The 26,052-nt window shown below is 39.2% G+C and overlaps 2 protein-coding genes across 7 annotated transcripts in view; both read right to left on the minus strand.

The window, feature by feature from the left end:
- LOC148110403 (uncharacterized) overlaps window positions 1-26,052 on the minus strand; it is a 123,033-nt gene that overhangs the window by 65,827 nt on the left and 31,154 nt on the right. The window contains exons 2-3 of one of the 2 annotated variants that reach the window (XR_015723973.1): window positions 24,297-24,421; window positions 2,906-3,066 (exon numbers count right to left, since the gene is read on the minus strand). Coding sequence is in view for 1 of the 2 variants with exons in the window: in XM_045793132.2 (XP_045649088.1) it covers window positions 22,823-22,839; window positions 24,297-24,421 (142 nt within the window). In the remaining variant the exon portion in view is untranslated. Of the gene's footprint in view, window positions 1-2,905; window positions 3,067-16,333; window positions 22,840-24,296; window positions 24,422-26,052 lie in introns of those variants that run through there. The other variant, XM_045793132.2, reaches the window with a different exon arrangement.
- Window positions 9,261-16,230, minus strand: ARL4A (ARF like GTPase 4A). 5 transcript variants are annotated; one of them, XM_087861029.1, is made up of 4 exons: window positions 13,186-16,229; window positions 12,752-13,098; window positions 12,046-12,168; window positions 9,261-11,603 (listed from the first exon to the last, which is right to left on the minus strand). In XM_087861029.1, the coding sequence occupies exon 4, from the start codon at window positions 11,512-11,514 to the stop codon at window positions 10,912-10,914; it is 603 nt and encodes a 200-aa protein (XP_087717155.1). In that variant the 5' UTR covers window positions 11,515-11,603; window positions 12,046-12,168; window positions 12,752-13,098; window positions 13,186-16,229; the 3' UTR covers window positions 9,261-10,911. The 5 variants fall into 5 exon arrangements, with proteins under 5 accessions (XP_087717155.1, XP_045649085.1, XP_045649083.1 ...); XM_045793129.2 differs by having other exon boundaries at window positions 9,261-11,600; window positions 12,752-16,230; XM_045793127.2 differs by having other exon boundaries at window positions 9,261-11,600; window positions 12,046-12,173; window positions 12,752-16,230.

Below are 26,052 nucleotides of genomic sequence, written 5' to 3' on the forward strand. Positions count from 1 at the left end.
AGATATATCTGAGATGGAATTGAAACTTTAATCCAATAAGTATAAATGGCGGATATTAAGGCATAAATTAATGAGTAGAACATTGATAGCAATTTGAAGACAAAAAGACAAAAGCTCTGCTTCCTCACACCCCCCGTCTATGTCCAGGCTTGTAAGCATACATGAAGCCCAGTATGTGGTGAAGTACGTGATTTCAGCACTTGATGTGCCTAAAAACATCCCAGAGTAAGAATATCACAGTACCTAGGAAACAGCAAGTTAAAGATAGAATCTGTAGTCCAGGAAACAAATTTCTCTGATCCTTTAAAAAATACATATCTCGATTAGTTAACAAAAATTGCAAAGCACTAAATTTAATGTCTTCTATCCTTTTTAAAACTCTCATGCATGTGTGTATCTACATGTGTGTTATGTGCATTTGTGAAATAATCTTAAATCTGTTTAGGTATAAATAGAAAGGATTCCTATTCTAAAATATTACTAACAATTATATAGGTCAGTGTTAAACCGCTCAGGAACAAAAAACCTCTGAACATCTCAGAAAAAAAGCTCCAGCCAAGCAACTTTGATATCAGTGAGCATCAACAACAATAAAGGTTTTAACTTTTTCTTATTATTTCAATTTTAACTAAGTTTTGTCTGCAGCGGCAACAGAATACAAATGCTGCTACATTTAGAGTAAATATAGTCTGAGTAGAATACATTTCAGTAACAGCAAATAATGTCTCTACCTTCTGAAATTCAAGAAGCCTATGTTCAACCTGTCGCTCCATCTGGACGGAACAAGCTCCTTAGCCACGTCGAGCCGCTTTGCTTGTCTATAAAATGTGACTACTAAAACTACTTACTTAGGTAAAAGGATTGCATGGCTATTTTTAAGTTCCAAATCTAGACATAAAAGAAACAGGATCTCAGGAAAAAGAATCTAACCTTGATATGTTGCATGGCCTTCAGGGCCCAAGAGAGTGAGATAAAACCAAGACCCAAGCTAGTAACTAGAGTTCAGATCAGGATGATAACGATGGAAATGGAGATAAAAGGCAACTTCAGTGACATTTTAAGGGAAGAGATGACAAAATAAATAATTTCATACATCATCCTAAAATAGAAATCAGATGATATCAAATCCTTGAATACTTTCCTATTGCTTTTAGAGTAAATTTTACTCTTTTTACTTCTTTCAGACCAACCTTACACTTAAGACAAACTAGAAAAGCTAGACAATTTGTGTTTTTAAATCTACTTAAAGGGATCTGAGGGCTGCAGAGACACTAAGGATCTGGGGGAAAGAGCCAAAAGAAAAAGGAACCCGGAGAGAGGAACCCTTGCCGGCTGCCAGAGACAGATTCTTTGTGGAGGATGACACCCTACAGGGCCTCAAATATCACACAAGTTTTATTTATGATGTATGGTAGTCGGTTGGGAGAAAAATATAATAGAGCAAAATTTAATTAAAAAACAGAAGACAGACTCCCAGATCGCCAGATGTTATCTCACAGGCATGAATTGAGGAAACCCTACAAATCCCATCCAAAAGAGATACAAAGAAAACCACCCCTAGACACAGAGTCAAATTGCAAAACTTGAACACCAAGAAAAATCTTATAAGTGACCAGAGAATAAAAGACATACTACCCTCATATGAGCAAAAACATTCTATCAACAGCTGACCTCTCAACAACAAGAAGAAAAGAGAATGACATGGTCTTTTTTTAAATTTTTATTTTTAAAAGATTTTTTATTTTTAAGTAATCTCTGCACCCAATGTTGGCTTGAACTTACAACCCTGAGATCAAGAGTCACACGCTCCACCAACTAAGCCAGCCAGGTGCCCCTAGAATGACGTGCTTTAAAGTGTTAAAAACAACAAGAACCAATTTAAAATTCTATACACAGTAAAAATACCCTTTAAAAATAAAAGCAAAATAGGTATTTTCAGAAACCAAACATGGAAGGATTTGTTGTTAGCAAATCACACTAGAGAAAATAGTAGAAGAAGTTCTTCAGGCAGAAGGAAAACGATCCCAGATTATACCTCAAGAAATTCAAGAAGAAGTAGAGAGCAGAAAGAATAAGTATGCAATAAATAAACGGCTGTGCCTTAGAAGCACTTCAGTGTATATAAAATATACAACAGTAATAGCCTCTATATCACCAAGGAAGTAAATGCAATTAAAAGTGCCTTATGTTTTTATATTGTCCAAAAAGTAGAAGTGGCAAAATTGCTAATTTATATTCAACCTCACTAAATCAAGGATGTATGTTGTAATTATGGCATCAAAAAAAGAAAGAATAAAATAGTAAATCAAAAAGAAAGAAAAAAGACATTAAAAAGAAACAGAAATGGTCAAAGAAATGAAAAAATATCATGGTAGATTTAAACACAAATAGTAATTTGTAGTTAATATATAAAGACTAAATAAAACTACTCTTTCTAAAAACACAGCTGTCAAACTGGATAAAAATGTCTTACTGTGCTCATTCAACTTCACGTCCTGCCATTCTCTCCTTTTCTCACTAGTTCCGACCATGCTAGTTTCTTTCTCTCAGTTCTCAACTCCATTTAGTGATTGCTCTTTGCATCTAATGTTCCCTCTGCCTGAAATGCTTTTCCTTCTGGTCTTCCCATAGCTCTTTGGACAGATCAGAAAAACCTCAAATGACTGTATCAAAAAAAACGTCATTCCTGTTGTTGTCCATTCCTCTACCCTTTGCTTCCTTCATAGCACTTTCCACATTTTGTATTTGTTTTTTGATTACCTTTTGTCTGACTCCCTCATTAACAGCTTCATTCACTTGCTTGTTATGTCGGTATGTGGGTGATTAGTCTGTGCAGGGAGCTGTGCAGTGTTTTAAGAGCTAGAGATACAACAATGGATACATTCCCAATCCTGGTGGAACTTACTTTCCATGCAGGCGACAGAAATCGTACCCATCTCAGTTTTGCTTACTGCTGTCTTCCAAACACCTGGCTGCAGGTCGTAGTCATTCAAATACTTCTTGAGTGAATGTCTGATGTATGTGCCAGATATGCCGGATGAGTTACAAGCCTTTCAGAATATAACCCTGTAAGAGAGGTAAGGATCACCATTTTAAGGTGAGAAGGCATCAACTCAGGGAAATTAAGTAACTTGCATTCAGTCACATAGCTAATGTCAAGATTATGATTAAAACTCTCTCTGTAAAATTTAAAACAAGCACCAGTTTTCAGCATGGGGAGTTGCTGACAGACTGATGGAGCAACGGGAACAAACCATCTTTGCCTAGTAAACTAAGAGACGGAAAGTGTTTATTTTATTAATCAAATGTGCCAGGGGTTTGATCTAGGCCATTTGGCACCACCCATTTTATTTAGGTGTTACTATAATACACCTGTGGTTTTTCCTTAGCATACCTGTTAGTCCCAAAATAATTGGCTATGAAATGACCACTGAAACCTGTGATATGCAAAGTTCCCACAAGGATTACAAAAAAGTAACATTGTAGGCACTAGTTAGTACTTTACCTCTAAGTCTCTAACTGGTCTCTATCTTTGTGGAGATGAGGAGGACCACCCATAAATTTCTAGGATTCCTCACGCCTCTTAGCATAGAGTATATACACGGTCCATGGAAGGAAAAGTGTTTACTCCACATATTGCCTTTCCCCTGGGCTCTCTCAGAGTTCCCTTAAGCTATCAGATCTGAGACATCTCTAAATCAGACAAAGTTCTCAGTTTGGTTATTTTGACATCAATGTCAAGCCAACAGAAAATCCCACCATACAGAAAAAAAAAAGTGGGGGGGACCTAAGACCACCAGGTAAATGTTCACTCAGTCAGTTCTATTTATGATCTCTTTATTCCTGCCACTAAACGTACCATCCCTCTGTCATCTCCAACAAAGCAATGGTTTCTAAATCTGGCTGATGGAGGAGTGTTAGAAAGTTAGGAAGAGTTAGAAAATAAATTACTGGTTCCATCCCCTAGATATTTGATTCCAAATGCCTGAGGTAGAGTCTAGGGAGTTTTAAAAGCTCCTTAAGGGGCGCCTGGGTGGCACAGCGGTTAAGCGTCTGCCTTCGGCTCAGGGCGTGATCCCGGCGATCTGGGATCGAGCCCCACATCAGGCTCTTCTGCTATGAGCCTGCTTCTTCCTCTCCCACTCCCCCTGCTTGTGTTCCCTCTCTCGATGCCTGTCTCTATCTCTGTCAAATAAATAAATAAAATCTTTAAAAAAAAAAAAATAAAAGCTCCTTAAGCCATTCTGAAGTATAGCCAGTTTGGCAAAATGTTGCTCTAGGGAACTCCATTTTGTTACTGACCCATTTCAGGGTATCTGCAGATAGATGATGGATTAAGGGACATAAACTATTCATTTTAATATTTTAAAAAATTCATTGGCCCACTAGTTACTGATGGTTTCCAAACACGTGCTGTTGGGTTATTCCACTTCTGCACTAAAAAGGAAACAAATGACTGTTCTTATTCATGTTGGCATTATACAGAGCGGCAAGAGAAAGGCGAGAGTCCTTTTTCAACCAGAGACTGCTCTATGGCAGATGTCTTCCAATGCAAAAAAAAACTTTTAAAAACTTTAATTGGGGAAGTCTAAACATTGAACGGATATTTGATTGTTTTAAAGAAGTATTTTCTTTTACATGCGATGATACTGAGATTATTTTTAAGAAGAGTGCTTATTGGGCCACCTGGGTGGCTTAGTGAGTTAAGCGTCTGACTCTTGATTTCAGCTCAGGTCATGATCTCAGGGTATTGAGATCAAGCCCCATGTCAGGATCCATGCTGGGCTTGGAGTCTGCTTAAGATTCTCTCTCTGCCTCTCCATCTGCACCCTGCCCCACCATCCTCACCAAAATATTTATAAATAAGATGGAACTTTTAGGGCTTCAAAATAATATAGGGGAGGGGGGAGAAGAAAGGTGGGAGAGAAGACAATAGGAGGAAATAGAGAGTAAACGGGACTGGCCAGGAGTTGATAATTATGGAAACTAGATGAGTGATACTTGGGTGTTCATGATGCTATTCTACTTTTATATAAGTTTGAGATTTGTCATAATAAAAGGTTAAAATGTTTATTTAAAACTAGAGCAACACTGAAATGAATCAACCTCAACATCTCTCTTCAACCACCCATTTTTGGAATACTACACTGCTACACGGCTTAGGAGGCTTAGCATACAGTAAACAACCAAAGCTCCATTCTCTTGTATATATGTAGATGTATAAAATAAACTTATAAGATAAGACACATAAAAGATAGTGTTTCTGCTGGCTTGATTAAAGCTCATTCAACTAGGTTTTACTGGATGCTACTATAAATCAAACATCATGCTTTTGAAAAAACATTTTTAAAAAGGCCTGAATCTAAATAAATAAATCATAAAAAAAAGGGGGGGGTCTGGGTGGCTCAGTCATTAAGCATCTGCCTTCAGCTCAGGTCATGATCCCAGGGTTCTGGGATCGAGCCCCGCATCAGGATCCCTCCTTGGCGGGAAGCCTGCTTCTCCCTCTCCCATCCCCCTGCTTGTGTTTTGTGTTCCCTCTCTCACTGTGTCTCTCTCTGTCAAATAAATGAACAAAATCTTTTAAATGAATGAATGAATGAATGAATGAATGAATGAATGAATGAATAAATAAATAAATAAATAAGCAAGCCTTACTCTTATGGTATTGGAATTATTTTTTTTTTAAGATTTTATTTATTTATTTGACAGAGATAGAGACAGCCAGTGAGAGAGGGAACACAAGCAGGGGGAGTGGGAGAGGAAGAAGCAGGCTCATAGCGGAGGAGCCTGATGTGGGGCTCGATCCCAGAACTCTGGGATCACGCCCTGAGCCGAAGGCAGACGCTTAACTGCTGTGCCACCCAGGCGCCCCTGGAATTATTTATCTTAATTCAATTTTTTTAGCATAAGTGACTGGATTTTCTGTTAACTCACTGGTTACCTTTAATGAAAATCAGAATCAAATAGGCCCAATGCCAAAGTTACATATTCATAGGTGTAGAATAGAGCCTGAGAATCTGCCTTTCTAGCAAGTTTCTTGGTAATGCTAACACTTCTGGTCCAGGGACCACACTTTGAGAACCATTGTGCTAACCCATACCAGTTTCAATCACTCAGAGGAGGTAAATAGAGCACACACGCACGCGCGCACACACACACACACACACACACACAGCTGCATTACCTGTTAGTCTTCAAACAGGAAGGGAAGGGGTGGGGACAATGATCCAGATAATACTTGTAGTTTGGCACTGCTTTAATTTCTTCCTTATTACAGACTCAGAGAAGAGAGGCCCAAAGAAAGTATTTTGGCTTTGGTTTATTTTGGCTGATAACCGAGGATTTTCCACTCGACTCCTTTATAACCCAACACCTAATGTGGGTAATCTCAACTTCAGCAAAACATAAGCAGAACACATAAAAACATGACCCCAAACTGAAAATAACTGGAAAATAACACAGCACACATATCCGTCCGGCAAACACAAATCACCACCATCATCTACCAGATGCGCCCACAAATACTGGCAAGTTTCCATAGAAAGGTTGGCATACAGAGCCCAACTTATCATTAGATAAAATCTGCAAATTGGTAATAATCTCGACACATTCTGAACCACAATGTACACAGTTCCACATTTTAATATCTGCAGTGTTCTATTTTGATTTGTGTCAAAAAATAATGTTTTTAAATTTTGTTTCTTACAAGGGAAGGCGAAATTACATCGTGCTAAAATAGATTGGTGCTTTAGAAATGTAAGGAAATGACCCAGATTTCAAGAGAATTCAGTATGTTTAGTTTTGCCCAAGTTCCACCAAGCTCCCATTTTGTGCCATGCTGCAGGAATGCTAAGAAAAACAAAGTAAGAGCTCTTCGTGTCACATTCCCCTCCGAAGTTTTCTTTAAATATATTTGTCAAAAAATATTCTGGCTATCAATAACAAATATCCATTAAAAGTTTACTATGTGGCAGGTAGTCCCTAAATATCATACCTTATAAGCCTTTTAGTAAATCAAACCCAAAGAGTAGGCATATGCCTCAGTTTACCAGTGAAGAAACTAAGGCCGAGGGCAAGTAAACTGTCCAAAATGAAAGTAGTACATGGTGGATCTGAGATTCAAATCTGAATTTCTACAGCCATTATCAACTGCCTCTCAACACCTATTGATCCATAGTGGTTAACAATAATAGCTATCATTTATTGAGTTCCTATGAAATAGTTGGTTAGGTGCTAGTTTACATTATTTCACTTAATCTTCTCAAAATTTTCCATGACAGCCTTCATTTTCCCAGGAAGGCATTCACATCATGAGAAGTTTCAAAGAATAAGCCAAAAAGTCACAAGTGTATAGCGGGAGATCCAGGATTTGAACCTAGTCTGACTCCAAAGCTCCTGCTGTTTTTAGCTAGTACACTTATCCTCCTAAACTGGTCTCCCATGTAGGTATTCCTAGGCTTCTAACTTGCATACACAGATTTAATACATATTTCAGCTGTAGTTTGTTGAGACTATTATCTCTGATTATCATATATTTAAATACTAACTTTACAATTATTAGTTTACCATGCTGTATTTGTTCATATTAATTTTTTAGAAAATTTATTTACGTAGAGAGAACACACCTGCACACTTGAGCGGCGGGGGGCATGCAGAGGGAGGAGAGAATCTCAAGCAGACTCCCTGCTGAGCACAGAGCCAAACCAGGAACTCGGATCTCACAACCCTGAGATCATGACCTGAGCCCAAACCAAAAGTGAGATGCCCAACTTACTGAGCCACCCAGGCACCCCATTCATATTAAGCTTTAAATACCCCAGTCTTCCATAAAACTTGTAACGAAGTATCTCTAAATTAGGATGCTTTCACTCTACTTTTGGCTGGTTCTTGGAAACTAAGTGTACTACTTAATATTATAAAATTTTAGGTGCGATAAAATATAAAGTTTACTATTTTTAACTACTTTTGGATGTATAACTCAGTGGCGTTAAGTATATCCACAATGTCACACAAGCATCACTACTATCCATTTAGGAATCTTCTAAATTTAAACCTTAAATTTCCAACTTCAAATGATGGTATATTCAAAGTTCCAAGTTGTATTAGCTAAATGGTGACTGTTCTATCACCCAAAGTTTAAAAAAACATTTTTTGTCTTTTGCGATCACTGAAGAAACTGTTGTATCACTGATGAAATTGTTTTATTAAGTAGAACCCTGAAACACTCTACCAAAGACCTCCTTCCAGGTCAACATGAATAATTAATCAAACACTGTTTAAGTGTCAAATGCCTTGTACAAACAAAAACATTCTAAGTCTACATCTTTCCCTCTGTTCAGAAATCATCATGTTTCTACAGGCTAGTAATTCTCTCTCTACATACATTTATTTTCACTAGTAACCACTTTTCTGCTTCCAAGGATTTACTCATTTTTCCATGATTCTTAGTGAACCTATGCTGGCTACATAAACTAAATGACTTTTCTTAAATGCTTATAATCTATTTAAGAATAAGCCTAGACTTCTTTATATTTAACTTATCTTTGATAATAATTTGAATTTAGAATCGTCTGGTCCTTGATTAATGTTGGGTATTAAACCAAATAACCTTAAATGTAAGAAAATATTTTAGAAATATACTTTAGCAAAGGCGTACCTCAATAAAAAACTAGGTATGAAAGCACTGTCAAACTCTTCGGAGTGCATTTTGGGGAGACTCCTTAACGAAGTGGAAAATATCATGACCAGTTTTGGAATTGAAAATATATTTTATAAATCAAAGCTAATATAGTGTTCATGCCATTTTGTCATTGTAGTTGTGCACTAAATACAAAACACTTAAATAACATGGATTTGTTTATCAAATTCTTAGGCTACAAATAAAGGGCCGACACACTTATTAAACTTCTGAGAGGCAGTTAAAACATACAGCAAGTAATAGAAAAAGTACAGGTGGGCTAAACATCTAAATCCATTCACTGATTTTGTTTTTTCAGCAAGCTTTATTAATCCATAACAATCTAGTGATATTGAGAGTATATATCATGATTTCATTCAGTGAAAGGTAAAAAAAAAAAAAAAGAGAGAAAAAAAGGAAAGGTTCTCCCAGAAAACGGCCTTTGGTGCCTGTCACACTTGAGGAAAACCAAACTACTATGGGACTCGGAACCCAGCTGTCAAGAGTTGTTTTTGTACAACTAATTAAAAGCTTCAGCAAATGGAAATACATTAAAACTCAAAGTCAAACACTGTTCTCCTAGTGCCTCCAGTAGTTTATTGGTAGTTATTATCCACATTTTTATAAATATAAACATTCTAAGTGACTGTCACTAGTGCAGGTACATTTGACAATGAAAGCTCCACAGGAAGCTAATTCATTTTGTGTGTAACAAGAATCAAGTTTCCAAAAACTTAACTGTACCACTACAATCAAGAGAACCCCCAAAACAGAAAACTCCAAGTCAAAACAAAACCCTGCTAGCAAAGTGCAGTTCTTCTGGTTATCTTCAGAACAAACAGCTGTTGGCTTTTACACACAGAAATTATGCTGAGTTGCTAATATAGGATCACTGGAAATAAGTCCTTGCTTGTAGATAAGAAATTAAGCAAAGGGTTTTCCTTTCCATTTAAAGGGTTTTTGGAGTCCAGTGTAAACAGCACCAGCGAAATTTCACAAAACATAGCTTTGCTACTTTCCCCTTCATTTTCTAGAATCGTAATTCTTATCTGCAGTACTGTATCGTTTCTTCCTACCTTATAATCAGCACTGGACGCCAACATAACACTGCTGAGATTGTAAACAAAAAATTAAAGCTCAGAGCACTTATAGGACATCTCTTACATTCTCACTCCACAGTGCATCAGGTGTTGTTTATAAAGCTTCTGCTCCTCTCAAAACACTACAAAAATATATGAAACCACATCTGTGTTCAGCCAGCAAGGATTAATAAAACAAGTATTTTACACTGGAATACATTAGAGACCATGTATTGTAATTACATCCTCTTGACTGAATTCATCAATTGCTTTCTTCATGAATCCATACATATACCAAGCATATGCATTTATTAGTCTACATGCCCTAATTTACTATATAAAAGATTAAGCAAATTATTTTAGGTTCTCCAAGTGAAAGTGCTTCTGATAATAAACTATAACAGCCCTAAATCCCCAAAAAGGTATTCTAAACCTGACCATGGAGAAGATGCATAGCTACTCTAAAAAGTAAAAAACTACACACCAAAACATGCATTGTCAGGAAAACTAATCCATGCACTTGAATATGCCCCCAATACCTTATTTTTATTATTTCAAGTTAGACCAACTCAAACATTGTCTAGAATTAAGATATAGCATTACATCATTTGATTCCAGAAAATGTCAAAACTCATTTGGCCAAAACTTAGAAAAGCAAACACTTCCTCCTTATTCCTTACTGGTTGGACCAATGTGATCAATATAACCGTACATATATTAATGTATCTTAACATTTCCATTCATTAGCATTTTATCTTAACATACAAAGCCTTATACACAATTTCCTTGTAAAGGCTTCCCCCCGAAAGATGGAAGGACAAAACACTAGGCAGACACTCTTCAAAGTTTTATTTCACTAACTTCAGGTCAAATTTCCACAACTGTTTTCTGGTCAATTTACTATCCATGCTTGGCTTCCCAGAATGGTAGTACCAAAAGATTTGTGGGGTAGGAAGAAGAGACCATTTTAAGAAGCACTGCATTTACTCATCTTCCACAAGGCAAAGAGTTGGGCATCTGATTGTTCAACAAAACAAAGCTTTATCAGCATCCAGGAGGGCAGGCGGACAAACCAGGCTGTAGACACTCTTCCATTTGTCAACATCAGACCAGAGAAAACCTACTCCACACAGATATAAAAAGGATCACCATTCATCTCTTCTTTTTCTGTTGCCGCAACATTTTTCTTCTTTTAATTATCATATCATGTAGTTTCTCAAGTCCTTCCTTTAGTCCATCTCCTATGATCGCACAGGTGGGCTGCAAATGCCAGGGAGTCGAAGAGCTCAGTTCACCCATTGCTAACAATTTCTCGATTTCTGACAGAGACAGAGAGTTCCTCAGGTCTTGTTTGTTAGCAACTATAAGTACAGGGACTCCCTGATTTTCTGATATCCTGGTTATTTTATGAAGTTCAGTTTTGGCTTCTTCCATTCTTTCAACATCAACGGAGTCCACAACAAACACAATGCCATCTGTGCATCTGGTGTATGACTTCCACAGTGGCCTTAATTTCTCCTGGCCACCCACATCCCAGAAGTGAAAAGTGACTGTTTTAGAATTTCCCAAGGTAACCTTAATTTTTTCAGTGTTAAATCCTTTGGTAGGGACAGTATTTACAAATTCATTGAACTGCAGCCTATATAATACAGTCGTCTTTCCAGCACAGTCCAAACCCAGAATAACAATGTGAAAGGACTGAAACGAAGGCAGGCTGGACAGGATAGAAGTCTGGTCTGACAGTCCATTCCCCATTTCCAGGTGCAAATAAGCGATCCAAATTGAAATGCTTTCTTCTTACTGCTTTAGAACTTCTTTTCCTAGGGGATCCACCTACAAGACTGCTGAGGGGGAAAATGAATAAGTTATTCTGGTGAAATAACGTACTACAACTGTTTTTCTCTCTTTCTGCTTAATAAGCAAGACGAGGAACTTGAAAAATAGAACTTGCTTCAGTAAACAAACCAAATGACATATGAAACGTACGCAAACCAAGGCAACCGAGAGAATCAATCATCCCTGTGATTGCAATTCCTCAACATTCACGAAAACTGCAGTAACACGTACTTCTCTACTTCCCTGGGTTCCCAAATCTCAAAGACCTCATTCTGAAGACAACCTAGTCACTAGTATCTGGTCCAATTCGCAATAACCACAGAAGTGCCTCTTTGGGCAGAAAACTCGTAACACGTAATCCTATCTCGGGGATCTAATTCCACGTGCTTAAGAGCATACCCAAGGTCACTATTATCCCCCCGACCCCCCAAAATAGGACAATGCTCTCACCTCCGGAACTGGAGTCTGGGTCCAAATGAGAAAGCATTTGGTAGGCGGTTTTTTACGCGAGGTTTTTGGGGAGAAGCACCCCACGTCCACTCAGCTTAGCTCTCCACGCAGCTCTGGCAGTTGCTGCACTAGAAACCGAAGAGTCAGACTCTGACCACGCCCACTCATCACGGCCCACCCATGAGCCCAAATCCCATTGGTGACCCGCGTCAGCGCGTCCAATTCACACCCGCCCCAGCGCCCTAATTGGCGAGAGTAACTGCCGCTCCCAGTGCGGCCGGGCTGGGTTCTCTCTCGGTCCACAAGCACCACCTGTTGCCCTTAAGTTAGAAAACACGGCGCCCGCGGAGGGAGCCCATTAGCCCCCTGCAGGTGAGGGGACGCCTGGGCCGGTCGCTCAGGTTGCTGCCAGACTGCTTGTTCCACCGCCCCCGCACACCTGCAGCGCGGCCCGGGGACGCCGCGCCAGAGCTCCCACATCCGGGGCTCGCGGTCACCGCCGGCGCGTTAACCCTTTGTCCGCTGGCCGGAGGGTGCTGGCTGTGGCCACGCCGGCCTCCAAGAGTGAATGATTCAATGTGCGGCACCCGCAGACAGCCCACTGTCCCCGCAGCACGATCCCCTCACGTCGCCCCTCCGCACCCGGCCGGCTCCGCTCCTCAGGCAGGGTGTGGCCACACCAGCTGCCTGCCCCGCTGCGGCTCACCTGACTCACAGTCCTTCCTCGTCCGGACCCAACGTCGCTCACAGCCGCTCGGGAGCACGGTGGTACCGGCGCCGGAAGGCACTAGTGAGGCCCGGTTGGTGGCCGGAGACGAGACGCCGCTTCTCGGGGCGCCGGGTGGGCGCCGCGCGCCAGCAGCCTAACGGTGCTCTGCCAACCGCTCCCCGCGCCAGCCGCGGCCCCGCCCCCTTCCAGCGCTCGCTGGGGCGCTGGCCAGTGGAGGGCGTGCGGGAGCCGGGTCTCCTAGCAACGCCAAAACAAGGTCACGTTCGAACTGGCCTAATGGGGACCGGCAACCGGCTAGGTCGGGCGGGGCTTCCGGCTTCAGCCTGGGGAGCAGTTGCGATTTCGGATGCTTTCTCCAGCCCGTAACAGGCTTCAGGCGGGCCCCGCTGGGTCCCACCCTCCCTGCCTACCTCAGGGCGCCAAATGGTGTCCCTCTGGGCGGTGGCCGGTGACGTAGGGTCAGAGATTTCAGAAGACACCAGACGGGCGGGCCCCTTACATAACTGGGTGACGTGGGCGTGCCTAAGTAGCTGCCCTGAGCGCCTGGGCCAGACTAGGGTTTGAAACTCACCTTCCTTTTGCAAAGCAAATAAATTCCCTCTCTCCCACATGATCCTAGCAACATCCCCGTGAGGTAGAAATATCCCGGTTCTACAAATGAGGAAATAAATTGGAAGATTAAAGAGCTGTTTCTATTGACCCGAGGAAAATAAGTGGTGGCCCTGGAACTTGAAGTCTACTAGTCATTGAATGCTTAATGCTTCCCATTGAATAATCCTGACCCTAAGTGTGAGTTGTGTGCTTGACCCATAAATTTGCAAATACTTAAAATGAACAGGTGACAGGAAGCAGGCACAATTCTATGTGCTTGGGGATAGAATGGTGAGCAAATCAGACATTTTTTTGCTCTTGTGGACTACTGGTTTTATGGGAGAAAAAGTAACCAAATTGCCACATGAATAAATTTAATTAAAAATGTGATGAGTGATCATTTCAGGGTACTTAAGACAACATAGGAGGAGGGGGACTGGGAAAGTGTCAATCAACAAACATCATTTTACTGGGGGCTGTGAGAGATTGGAACTTGGTAGATTTACATGATGCACTTTTAAAAAATTGCCCTTATTTTATTTTTTTAAAAGATTTTATTTATTTATTTTAGAAAGAACAGGGGTACGGGCAGAGGGAGAGGGAGAAAGAGTCTCAAGCAGATGCTGAGCTGGGAGCCAGAGGAGAGCCTCCATCTCACGCCCCTGAGTTCACGCCCTTAGATCACCACAGGAGACAAAATCAAGAGCCAGATGCTTAACCGACTGAGCCACCCAGGCACCCAAACATTGCACTTTTTAAATGCGGATCGAAGTCTCAAATTTTTTTATTTTTCTCAACACCATTATTGATAGTGATATTTACTGCTAGTGATATATACTAACATAGGAACAGTACTTATTTTATTAGGTTTTTTAAAGTAACAAAACCTTAGGACTAAGTACAGTGTATATTTTCAAGACAGCAGCACCAATTTTGAAGATAAAGCTAGAAGTCTCAAATAGCATATGCTATCAAGTTATCGAATCTAGTATAAGCTAACGCTTGCCATATTAGTTCTAATTGTGGAACCTCATTAGCCATTTAAAGTAATCAGCAAGTAAGTCATAAGGGGCTTAATGCAATGACTAGTCTCCTTTTCTTAGAAATTTAACAGGTATTCTTTATTAAACTGAAAAAACTTGCAAACTGCCATTAAATCAAGAATTAAGAACCAAAGTCTATAACAACCTTCTGTTTACAATAGCTTTACAATCAAGTAGACCTTTCTCTTACTAGTTGCAAGGGTGCATATTTGTACAGTTTTCCCTAGAGCAAAAAGGAGGAGATAGGAGAATACCGAGAGCTTCTACCCTTGCAGAATCCCCTTCACTGAATTGCACTTGATGCTATAACCTAGGCTTATAACTAGAACAGGGGTTGGCAAATTACAACCTGTGTGTGTATGGCCGGGAGATAAGAATGGTTTTTACATGTTTAAAGGGCTGCAACAGAAAAGGGAAGAATATGCAATAGACACCATTTGTGGCCCCCCTAAACCTAAAATATTTCTTCTCCTGTTTTTTATAGAAAAATGATACTCCTGCTCTATAATAACAGCCATACAAAAACTGCAATAAATGATATAAAAAGTGATGAAATTCCTGGAATACACTGTCTACTTGGTTTGCACAATCTATCTATAAGAAGGCAAGTTCCAAAACTTTTTATTTAGATGCTATTCCAGGAAAATGTTCCCTTTAAGGTACAGTTCAGAGGCTCTGAGGGGCTCTGGGGTACCTCAGGAACTCATGGGGATTCTATGAGATGTTCTCACTTTCTTGAGGGAAACACAGTGCCATCTGTTGGACTCTGTTAACAACTGTAACTATTGTCTGGGTCTACCTACTTAAATGGAATATTGGCATATTTCTTCTGGCCTGAGGCACCATGAAAAAATTATTTAGACACTAGAGGCTCTGCAAACCTCGGCCTTTAGTTATGGTTTTCCAAACTTCGCTAATAATGAGAAACATCTGATAGTGCTTGTAAAAATATGCATTTCTGGTCTCTATCACAGACCTGTCAACTCGGAATCATTAGGAAGGGGCTAGTGGTCTGTATCCAACAAGAATCCCAGGTAATTAATGATTAGACATTTTGAAGAAATACTGATCTTAAGAAATTGGTAAGCTTCCTCCTTTAAAATACTACAACTGAGTAATGTACCTTGTTTCTCCTTTTTGAACACCAGGACCCAGATCAAATCTGATGCCGGTAGCATTTTTCCTCTCGTCCATAATCTGATTTTCTATGTTACGCCTAAATTAAACAGGCACACACTGTAGCTAATGTCCTTCATGACCTTTGCCAATCCTTATTTTTATATACTGTTTTCTCTTCTAGGATAATTCACTTTGTTTCAGTAGACATTTACTGGAATCTACCAAGTTTGAAGGTCTGGGTCAACAGAAGGCATGGACTATAGTGGAAGGCATTGGTTCAGTGGAGGCAACGGACACACAAGATATAACTGCTATGAATACGATAGGACTTCTGGGTGGTAAAATAGAAGTTATTATCAAGTCCTATGCTTGTACAAACTTTATCTGACAGTCAGGGTGGCTTAACAGAAAAAGATATAATTTTATTCATTTTTTTTTAATTTTTATTTATTTATTTGAGAGAGAGAGAGAAAGAGAGAGCAGGAATGGGGAGGAGAGGGAGAACTAGGCTCCCCAACAGCAGGGAACCCAATACGGGGCTCGATCCCAGGACCCTGGGATCATGACCTCAGCCAAAGGCAGATGCTTAACCAACTGAGCCACCCAGGCACCCAAAAGATGTAATTTTAAAGCTGAATATTAAAAGAACTCAATGCCAGAAAAGATGTAAGGGAATAGAATTGCAGGTGGAAGCGACAGTATGCAGAGCATGGAGGCATAAAGTTTATGATATGTTCAAACACATCCAAAAAGAGGAGATTATAATTTCCCATAGGAAAAAAAAAAAGATGTGTTAAAGGGACTTTATTTATTTATTTATTTTTAAGATTTTATTTATTCACTTGACAGAGAGAGAGAGGGAACACAAGCAGGGGGAGTGGGAGAGGAAGAAGCATGCTCCCAGCAGAAAAGCCCGACGTGGGGCTCGATCCCAGAACTCCAGGACCACGCCCTGAGCTGAAGGCAGACGCCCAACGACTGAGCCACCCAGGCGCCCCTAAAGGGACTTTAATACCCACTCTCAACACAAATAGATCATCCAGGCAGAAAATCAATGAGGAAACATTTGAAAAACACTATAGACCAAATGGACCTAACAGACACATACAGAACATTCCACCCAACAGCAGCAGAATATACATTATTCTCAAACCCACATGGAACATTATCTAAGGTAGATCATATGTTAGACCACAAAACAAGTCTCAGTAAATTCAGGAAGATTGAAAATACCTCACGTATCTTTTCTCACCACAATGGCATGAAACTAGAAGTCAATAACAGGAGGAAAAGTGGAAAATTTGCAAATACATGGAAATTAAAAAACATATTCTTGAACAACCAACAGATCAAAGAAGAAAACAAAAGAGAAATAAAAAAAAAATATTGCGAGACAAATGAAAATGGAAACACAACATAACAAAACTTACCAGATACAGCAAAAGCAATTTTAAGAGCAAAGTTTATAGCTATAAATAACCTACATGAAGAAAAAGTAAAGATGTCAAATAAACAACATTAACACCTCAAGGCTGTTTCAAAATATGCAAATCTATAAATGTGATACACCACTATAATAGAATGAAGGATGCAAATCATATGATCACCTCCAAAGATTCAGAAAAAGCATGTGAAAGAATTTAACATCCTTTTATGATAAAAACTCTCAATAAATTAGGTTTAGAAGAAATGTATCTCAGCATAATAAAGGCAATAGCCCACAGCTACATCATACCCAGTGGTGAAAGGTTGAAAGCTTTTCCTGGTGCCCTCTCACCATTCCTATTCAACATAGCACTGGAAATTCTAGCCATAATAATTAGGTAATAAAAATAAAAGGCATCTAAATTAGAAAAGAAGAAGTAAAATTATCACTGTGGATATGATCTTATATATAGAAAACACTAAAGACCCCACAAAAAACTGTAACAACTAATAAGCAAATTCAGTAAAGTTGCAGGATACAAAATCAACACACAAAAATCAGCTGTGTTTTTATACACTAACAAACTAAAAAACTATATGAACATAACAATCCCACTTACAATAACATCAATAATGAATAGAATATTTAGGAATAAATTCAACTAAGAAGGTAAAAGATCTGAACATTGAAAACTATAAAACACCGATGAGAGAAGTTGAAGAAGACACAAATAACAAGAAGATATTCTGTGTCATGGATTTGAAGAATTAATATTATTAAACTGTCCATACTAACCAAAGCAATCTATAGATTGGATGTAATCTCTCTCCAAATTCCAATGGCATTTTTCACATAAATAATAACAATAATCCTAAAATCCATATGAAACCACAAAGACTCCAAATTACCAAAGCAATCTTGAGAAAGAACTAAGGGTCACACTTTCTGTTTTCAAAGTATATTACAAAACTATAGCAATAAAAACAGTATGGCACTGCCATAGAAACAGATATATAGAATAATGAATAGAACTGAGAGCCCAGAAATCACCATGCATATATGGTCAACTGATCTATGACAAAGAGCCAAGAATACTCACTAGGAAAAGGATAGTCTCTTCAACAGAAGGGAATTGGAAAACTGGATATTCATAGACTAAGAATGAAATTAGCTCTTATCTTTAAATACTTAAATGTAAGACCTGAAATCATGAAAATTCTAGAAGAAAATATAGGGAAGAAGGTCCTTGACATTGGTTTTGGCAATGATTTTTTGAATATGACACCATAAGCACAAGTAATAAAAGCAAAAGTAAATGAGTGGGACTACATCAAACTAAAAAGCTTCTGCACAGGGGCACCTGGGTGGCTCAGTTGGTTAAGCATCCAACTCTTGATTTTTGTCTCAGGTCATGATCTTGGGGTTGCGAGATTGGGCCCTGCATTGAGCTCCATGCTGGGCATGGAGCCGGCTTTGGATTCTCTCTTGCTCTCTCTCCCCCTCTGCCCCTCCCCCCTCTAAAAAATAAATAAAAAATAAAAGGCTTCTGCACAGCAAAAGAAACAATCAACAAGATGAAAAGAAAACCTATGGAATAAGAGAAAATATTTGCAAATATACCATCTATACAATAATAGATAGATATGGGGTTAATACCCAAAATAAATAAGGAATTTATACAACTCAATGGCCAAAAAAAAAAAACAAAAATAAAACAACAGAAACATAATCCGATTAAAATGGGCAAAGGACCAGAAGGGACATTCTTCCAAGACACATTAATGGCCAGCTGATATACCAAAAGTGTTCAACGTCCCTAATCATCAGGGAAATGCAAATCAAAACCACAATGAAATATCACTTCACACCTGTTAGAATCGCTATCATCAGGAAGACAAGAAATAACCAGTTGGAAAGGATGTGAAGAAAAGGCGACCCTTGTGCACTGTTGGTGGGAATGTAAATTGGTGCAGCCACTGTGGAAAACAGTATGGAGGTGCCTCAAAAGATTAAAAATGGAACTATTATATGATCCAGCAATAAATTGAAATCACTATCTTGAAGAAATAATCTGCCCCTAGGTTTATTGCAGTATTATTTACAATATTAAGTGTCTGTTGGTTGATGAATGGATAAAGAAAATGTGTTGTATGTATACAATCAAATATGATTCAGCCATAAAAAAAGAAGGAAATTCTGCCATTTGCAACATGAATGAACTTGAAGGGCAATATGGTAAGTGGTATAAGTCAGAGAAAGAAAAATACTGTATGATATCACTTCTCTGTGAATCTTAAAAAGTTGAACCATAGGAACAGAGTAGAATGGTAGTTGCAAAGGGTTGGCAGGAAGGAAAAATAGGGAGATATTGGTCAAGGTACCAGTTACAAGTTCTGAGGATCTAATGTACAGTATGTTGACTGTAGTTAACAATACTGTATTGTTACTTAAAAGGTGCTAAGAGAGTAGATCTGAAATATTATGACCACACACACACACACACATGCACACGAATGTGTGAGTGTGATGGATATATTAACTAACCTTATTGTAGTATCATTTCACAATATATCAAACCATCACATCGTACACATTAAACTTACACTATATTACCTGTCAGTTAGATCTCAATAAAGCTGGAGGAAAAAAATGATGTGCCAGCAAAAGGGTATTTTCCCAAGCCCCAAATGATAGAATAAAAGTGGATGCATTTTATGTTTCTAAAGTGTATCAGTATCATTCATATTATGGTATTTCATAATCTTACAGTCAGAAAGGTTTTTTGAGCTAGATTCCATTTCAAATTGTCTCTTGAACTCCTCTGCCAAAGACCCAGCATGTTCAAAACTTACTTATGACTTCATTGTCACTCTTGCTGAAACATGGCCCTGCTCTTTTAGTCCCTGCTTTGGCTGGTGGAAGTTCATTTAATAGCCCCAAGTAGAATCACAGAGACATTTTAAAAATTCTCCCATGTCCCACTTAAAATTAGCCACCGATGTCTCTTTAATCCATTTCTTTCTTTACATTCCATTTCCAGTATTTACATCTGGTTCTCATAATGTCTCTCCTAAACTAGTTAATTTACCTCCTAACTGATTTCTCAGTTAACAGCCAGTGGCACTGGGATTCGTCCCCTCTGTCTGTCACGGTCTCTGCTTTCTGCTTCACTCTGCTCTAGGGAGTCCACATTTAGGCTAACTCACTTTGAACCACCATAGCATAAAGCCAAGGTATAATTTGACAAGACTTTAAAATGTCCGAAGGGAAGTACAATCCCAAATTTACATAGAAGGACTCCTAGATAAGAATTCACCAGGCCCACGACCCTCCTCATGAACATCTTTTATGGGAAGTTTCCAGGACTTCCTTCACCCAGTTTCCAGTCACATGACCATCACAGGCCTCTGGACACTCAGTCCTGCCCAGATGCCAAAGACACACAGGCGGAAAGGTCGCATGCCATACCAAACAAGATCTACTTTCTATGTCCCTATTTCCTGGCCTTGGACCTGCCTCTTCGGACATGATTGACAATGTCCAGTCCAACAGGACCCCAGTAAGACGATCACATCAGAATAGTCCTGATTCTCATTTTAACAAGCACTATGTGTTGGGACGCCTAGGTGGCTCAGCTGGTTATGCGTCTGCCTTCAGCTCATGTCGTGATCCCCAGGTCCTGGCCTTGAGCCCCACAGCGGGGAGTCTGCTTTTCTCCACCCTCCCCCTCGTGCTCTCACTCAAATAAATAAATAAAATCCAAAAAGCAAAAACAAACAAGCACTGTGAGTTATATTTGGTTTCAACCATCCAGTCCAGCCATGTCCTTTTTACATTTCTATCTTCTATCATGAACATTGTAATCCTCCCCATCACACTCATGTCCTCTTGTTGGAACGCTCCAAAGCTCAGGCTTTATCTTTATACTTTCTCCTTAGGTAATCTCATCTAGCACCGGGACTTTAAATATAATTTACTCTCCCAAATTTGTTTCCAACCTGGACCTATTCTCTGAACTCCACAACTGAGGTGAATAGAAACATCTCAAACAATTCCTAAACTTAGTCCTCAGACTCAAGAATTTCCCATCCTGCACATTAGCACCCAATTTATCTACTCGTTCAGAGCAAGAACCCGGGAGTCATCCTCATATTCCACAGATAACCCATCCCACAGACACATACAACCAAACCAAATTACTTATTACCCTACAGCTGCCTTACCACGCCACACTTCAGTCCATGTCCGGTGTGTCCCTGGTCGTCTCGTGTGGTCTCTCTGCTTTTCGGGGGAAGGGGAAAAGCTCTTTCCTCAGGCTCAAACGTCACCTCCTCAGAGAGGCCTTCCTGAACATCTCATCTAAAGTATCTGCCCTAGGGCACCTGGGTGGCTCAGTCAGTCAAAGCCTCAGTCTCTTGATCTCAGCTCAGGTCTTGAACTCAGGGTTGGGAATTTGTGGAGCCCACTTAAAAAAACAATAAAAAAATAAAGTATCAGGGGCGCCTGGGTGGCACAGCGGTTAAGCGTCTGCCTTCGGCTCAGGGCGTGATCCTGGCGTTACGGGATCGAGCCCCACATCAGGCTCCTCCGTTATGAGCCTGCTTCTTCCTCTCCCACTCCCCCCTGCTTGTGTTCCCTCTCTCGCTGGCTGTCTCTATCTCTGTCGAATAAATAAATAAAATCTTAAAAAATAAATAAATAAAAAAATAAAGTATCTGCTCTGACTAACCTCCTGTTCCCCTCACCACGTTTTATCCCTTACTCTGCTTGATTTCTTCTTCCTAGAATTTGTATTTGTTTATTGTGTGCTCTCACTATCTGTCTTCTTTTCCTTATAAGTTCTAGCAAGCAAGTCTAATGTCAATGTCACGTGCCTCTCTATCCCCAGTGTCTACTGCAGTGCCTGGCACATGGTAGGAGGTCAGAATATATTGAATGAATGTTTCATACCCTAACAATAATTGCTCAAACAGGAACCAACTGATCTCCATAGAAACAAGTGATAATTTTAAAGGCATAATGCCACACAGAGAAAAAACCTGAACAACTTGTACCTATTTATTACTAAATAGGTAACAGATCCTATAGAAACAGCTTTGAATGCACCATTATGACAAAACAGAATGCTTAGCTTCTCTGTGTAAAATGTCTTCATTAAGTTTAATAGTTATTTTACTACTCCTGAGGCTAGTCATCAGGTACTGATTGTTTTTATTACTAACGGACCCCTTCAAGTGGTTTTCTCATTCCCAAGAGCAGGGGGACCCAAAGTAGTGTTCAGATCTTTACAACATTTGAGGCAGTAACTAATTATCATTTTGAGAATAATAATTTCCTCTACCTTCAAACCATCCCTGTTTCAACTATTTTAGCTCAAGTTTCAGCCGGACTCTTCTGTTTTCAGCTTTTCCATTTCTTTGCTGTCACTGAATATTTGCTTCTTTGTTTTGTTAGCGGTAGTTATCGTGCGGTGGGGGCGGGAGCCTAGTTATCAGAGTACATTTCATTAACACTGTCACACTGTTCCTCTTAGATAAGGAGTAAAAAACATTTTCTACCCTGAGTCAAGAATGGGCAGAAATTCCCCTTTTCCATTTCTCAAAATGTATCCTTATACTTTTAATTTCAAGGATTCATATGTGCCTCATGTAAAATACGTAACAATCACTCTTGAAATGACTGCTTAGAACAACTATATATAATTGAAGTGCTCCCTCTTTTGTCAAACACAGAATAAAGGATTAGATAACTTGTTTCAAATTCTCTAATCTAAACCGAACATCTAGGTGCTCCTGGCCGGCTCAGGCATGGAGCGTGTGACGCTTGATCTCAGAGTTGTCAGTCGGAGGCCCACATTGGGTGTAGAGATTACCTAAAAATAAAATCTTTAAAAATAAAAAATAAAAAGAAGTAAACGAAATATTTGTATAGCTAGTGAGGGAAATTAGATATTACCCAAAATAGAATTGATATCATAGCACTTTGGGTGCTTTAATTAAGACAAAACATTCAAACATCTAACAAAATGGTATGTCGTCAAAACACTGCCTCAAAAAGTCCCCATTATTAAACAAATCCTAACAGTTTAAGGTATCTTTAAATGAGCTTTATGAATATACATGAACAGTAGATTAGTTCTCTTTGCAAAAAACCACCTAGTAAGTAATTTTATTGGGACAATTTAGAAAAACTCTGGCCTAATATCCTAGGGAAAATGAAAAGAGAAAGTTCTGTTACACTACTCTTAAGCCCATTCTAGGTGTTTGTTAATTCATTTGCTCAAACACAAATTTCGCAAGGTTTTTGTAGAGCAGTAGCCTAGTACTGGAACAGATATTTAGAAAACCACAAGCTAATCTTTGCCCTAGGGTGTGTGTGATGTGTCTGTGTGTCTGTGTGTCTGTGTGTGAGTGTATGTCTCTGTGTGAGTGTGTACAATGGCATTAAAGTAGTTGACCAGGAGAGGCAGGTTATAAGCTGAAAGGAAGACAAAGGATAAGCCAAGTAATTAAATATAATTTACTAATCCTGAGGAAGGAATAACTAATTTATGATGGTAAATAATATAATAAACTACTTTTTCATTGCCTTACACTTAGCATTTAAGGACAGCTTTAAGTTTGATTTATTTTAAAATTATAAGTCAGGTAGAATCTTCTCTTCCATTCATGTACTAATGAAAAACAACATGCTTTGCTGGGAACTTTGTTCTTGACAGATAAAAAGAAAAGATTATTTAATTGAGAAAAAGAAGACAATTAAAGTATGTCACGTGTATTTGGATATCAACATCTCTCCACTCTATAAATAATATATTTTGGTTGCTATGGAGAATATTACAAAACCTAGATGAGCTTTCTGTTGTGATGCAAAAGTTATAATTAAACTCTAACCCAAAATAGAAAGAGGCTTCTACACTTTTTTTTTTTCAATTTCTACTCATTTTATTTTACATTCCAGTTTACACTGAGGAAATCCTTGCGCGCATCTGAGCTGCATATCGAATGCTTCCGTGCTACCAAATATATGACATCGGTGATTGTACTTTGATGTTCATGTTGCCAAGCACAGAGAGCTTTTTTATGGTTAAAAATATAAGGGATCTCTGATAAAATGGCATGTACAAAATACTATGGCTAATCCTTTGAGATGCTATTTTAGCAGTAAGTGAATATAAAATGATATGAAATTGATATAAAATTAATAATAAAATAATAAAATAATAATTCAATATCAGAAAAGATATCAATAAATAAATAAAAATAATTCAATATCAGAAAAGATAATGGCTGTAGCAGGGGTCCACATAATGCTGTGAAAATGTCTGAAGACATGGACTTACCTTCAATCAGGAAGAGCAGGCACAGCTCGCTGAAAAGGTGCTGTTGACACTGAGTGCCCCAGGAAGGCTTGGAGCCTGCGTGTGCTGGAGGTAGACAGGACCAAGGAACAGGCCAGGAGAAGGAGCTGCATTCCAGGAAGAAAGAAGGAACAGCGTAAGCAAAGGCACCGGAGAGAAACAGGATGTGTTCCAATGAAATAGCAAGTAATTTGTCAACAAACAAGAATATAGGGCTCTGTGACATAAGCCAGATTCGGAAAGGAGAAACAAGAATTGACCCTGATAGTGGAGGGTTTTGAATATCTTGGTAAGGAAGGTGGACTTCCGCCATTGATGACTTTTTGGTATTATCACCCCACACCAAGTTAGTTCCAAAACCTGCATCCAGGACTTAGTAGAGTGCCTGACCAGAGTAGTAATGCCTTAAAAGTAAGTGATACTGTTCTATTTCTTGATAGTCATTACAAAGACGTGTTCACTTTTTTAGAGGTTACCAAGGTGCACGCTTACGATTTCTGTGCTTTTTTGTAGGCATTTTATGCTTTTTTTAAAAAGTAAGAATAAAAAAGAAAAAAGAAGCATAAGCTGTCATTACAGAATGATACTGGACTGTGCTGAATAAACTTTTGGATGCAATGGTCACTTGCCAAAAATTGCTTACCATGTGAAAGGTCACTGAGGACCTCCCGGAGAATAGTTTCAGTAGAGGTGGAAAAAAAACCCCAATATCATTCAATTAAGGGTCAATATAACAACTCTAGTTATTACTAAAGAAACAGATTAAATTTTAGTGTAAAGACAAAAACAATTGTATCCCCATAAATTACTCCTCCCATCAGAAAGTAAAATTAATATTTCAGCAAAATGCACCATGTTTACACTACAGATTTGAATACCTCCCCAAAAAACCTCCGTGTATCCCCAAAGTTGTAATACTCCACTTTGCCGAGCTTGGATTACTATTTTTTTGGCTTGCTTTCTAACCTCATCTGCCACCCTTCCCTTATCCCCACCTGCCCACCCTCATTCCTGTGCTCCATCCACATGGAACCACTACTTCTCCAGGTATTCCTAGCATACCACACTAATTCATGCCTTCATCCTTTTTATACGATGCCCACAATGTCCCGTGTCCATCCCCTTTCTAGCCCTCCACTGACCCTTGTCTCCTTGGAGATCTATTTATTGTTCAGTGCAAGGTTCCAGAGCCTGCATCTTGGTGAGGCTTTTCTCGATTTCCTAATCAGAGTAAATCACTCTTTTCTTTGTGCCACGTTGGTTTCATGTACCTACCACCACTTAAGCACCCACCGCTTTGAAATTCTGTTTTCATGTCTAATTCTCCTGCTAGACTCTTTGATCTCCAATGCCTTGTGCAATGCTGGTACAGAATTTATCAGAGCAAGGTGATTTATTAGGCTGATTATTTCTTTTTAATCCAGACACATCTGCCATGTAAAAGTTGCCAGCTGCCTCTCTGACTGGGAGTGAGTATAAGTCTCCTTGAGGCATATCTTTGGTTGTAAAGAAGCAGTTTAAATGCCCTTTTTAGTTAAATAAATGCAAGGCAATTAGGAAAAAATTGCCTAGGGAACCAGACAGAATAGGGCCCTTTTTTGTAAACAGTATTGCCACTCCAGATGGAATCGTTACTTAGGGAAAGGTACAAAACAGTGTCTGAAGCCAAGGAACTTCTTGGGTGGAAAAGGAATAAAAGACCTTGTATCTTACTGAATCTTCTTTTTCAGACCGACAT

The sequence above is a fragment of the Ursus americanus genome, chromosome 3 (genome assembly GCF_024610735.1).
Source record: "Ursus americanus isolate L20-20 chromosome 3, mUrsAme1.1.p, whole genome shotgun sequence".
Lineage (NCBI taxonomy): Eukaryota > Metazoa > Chordata > Mammalia > Carnivora > Ursidae > Ursus > Ursus americanus.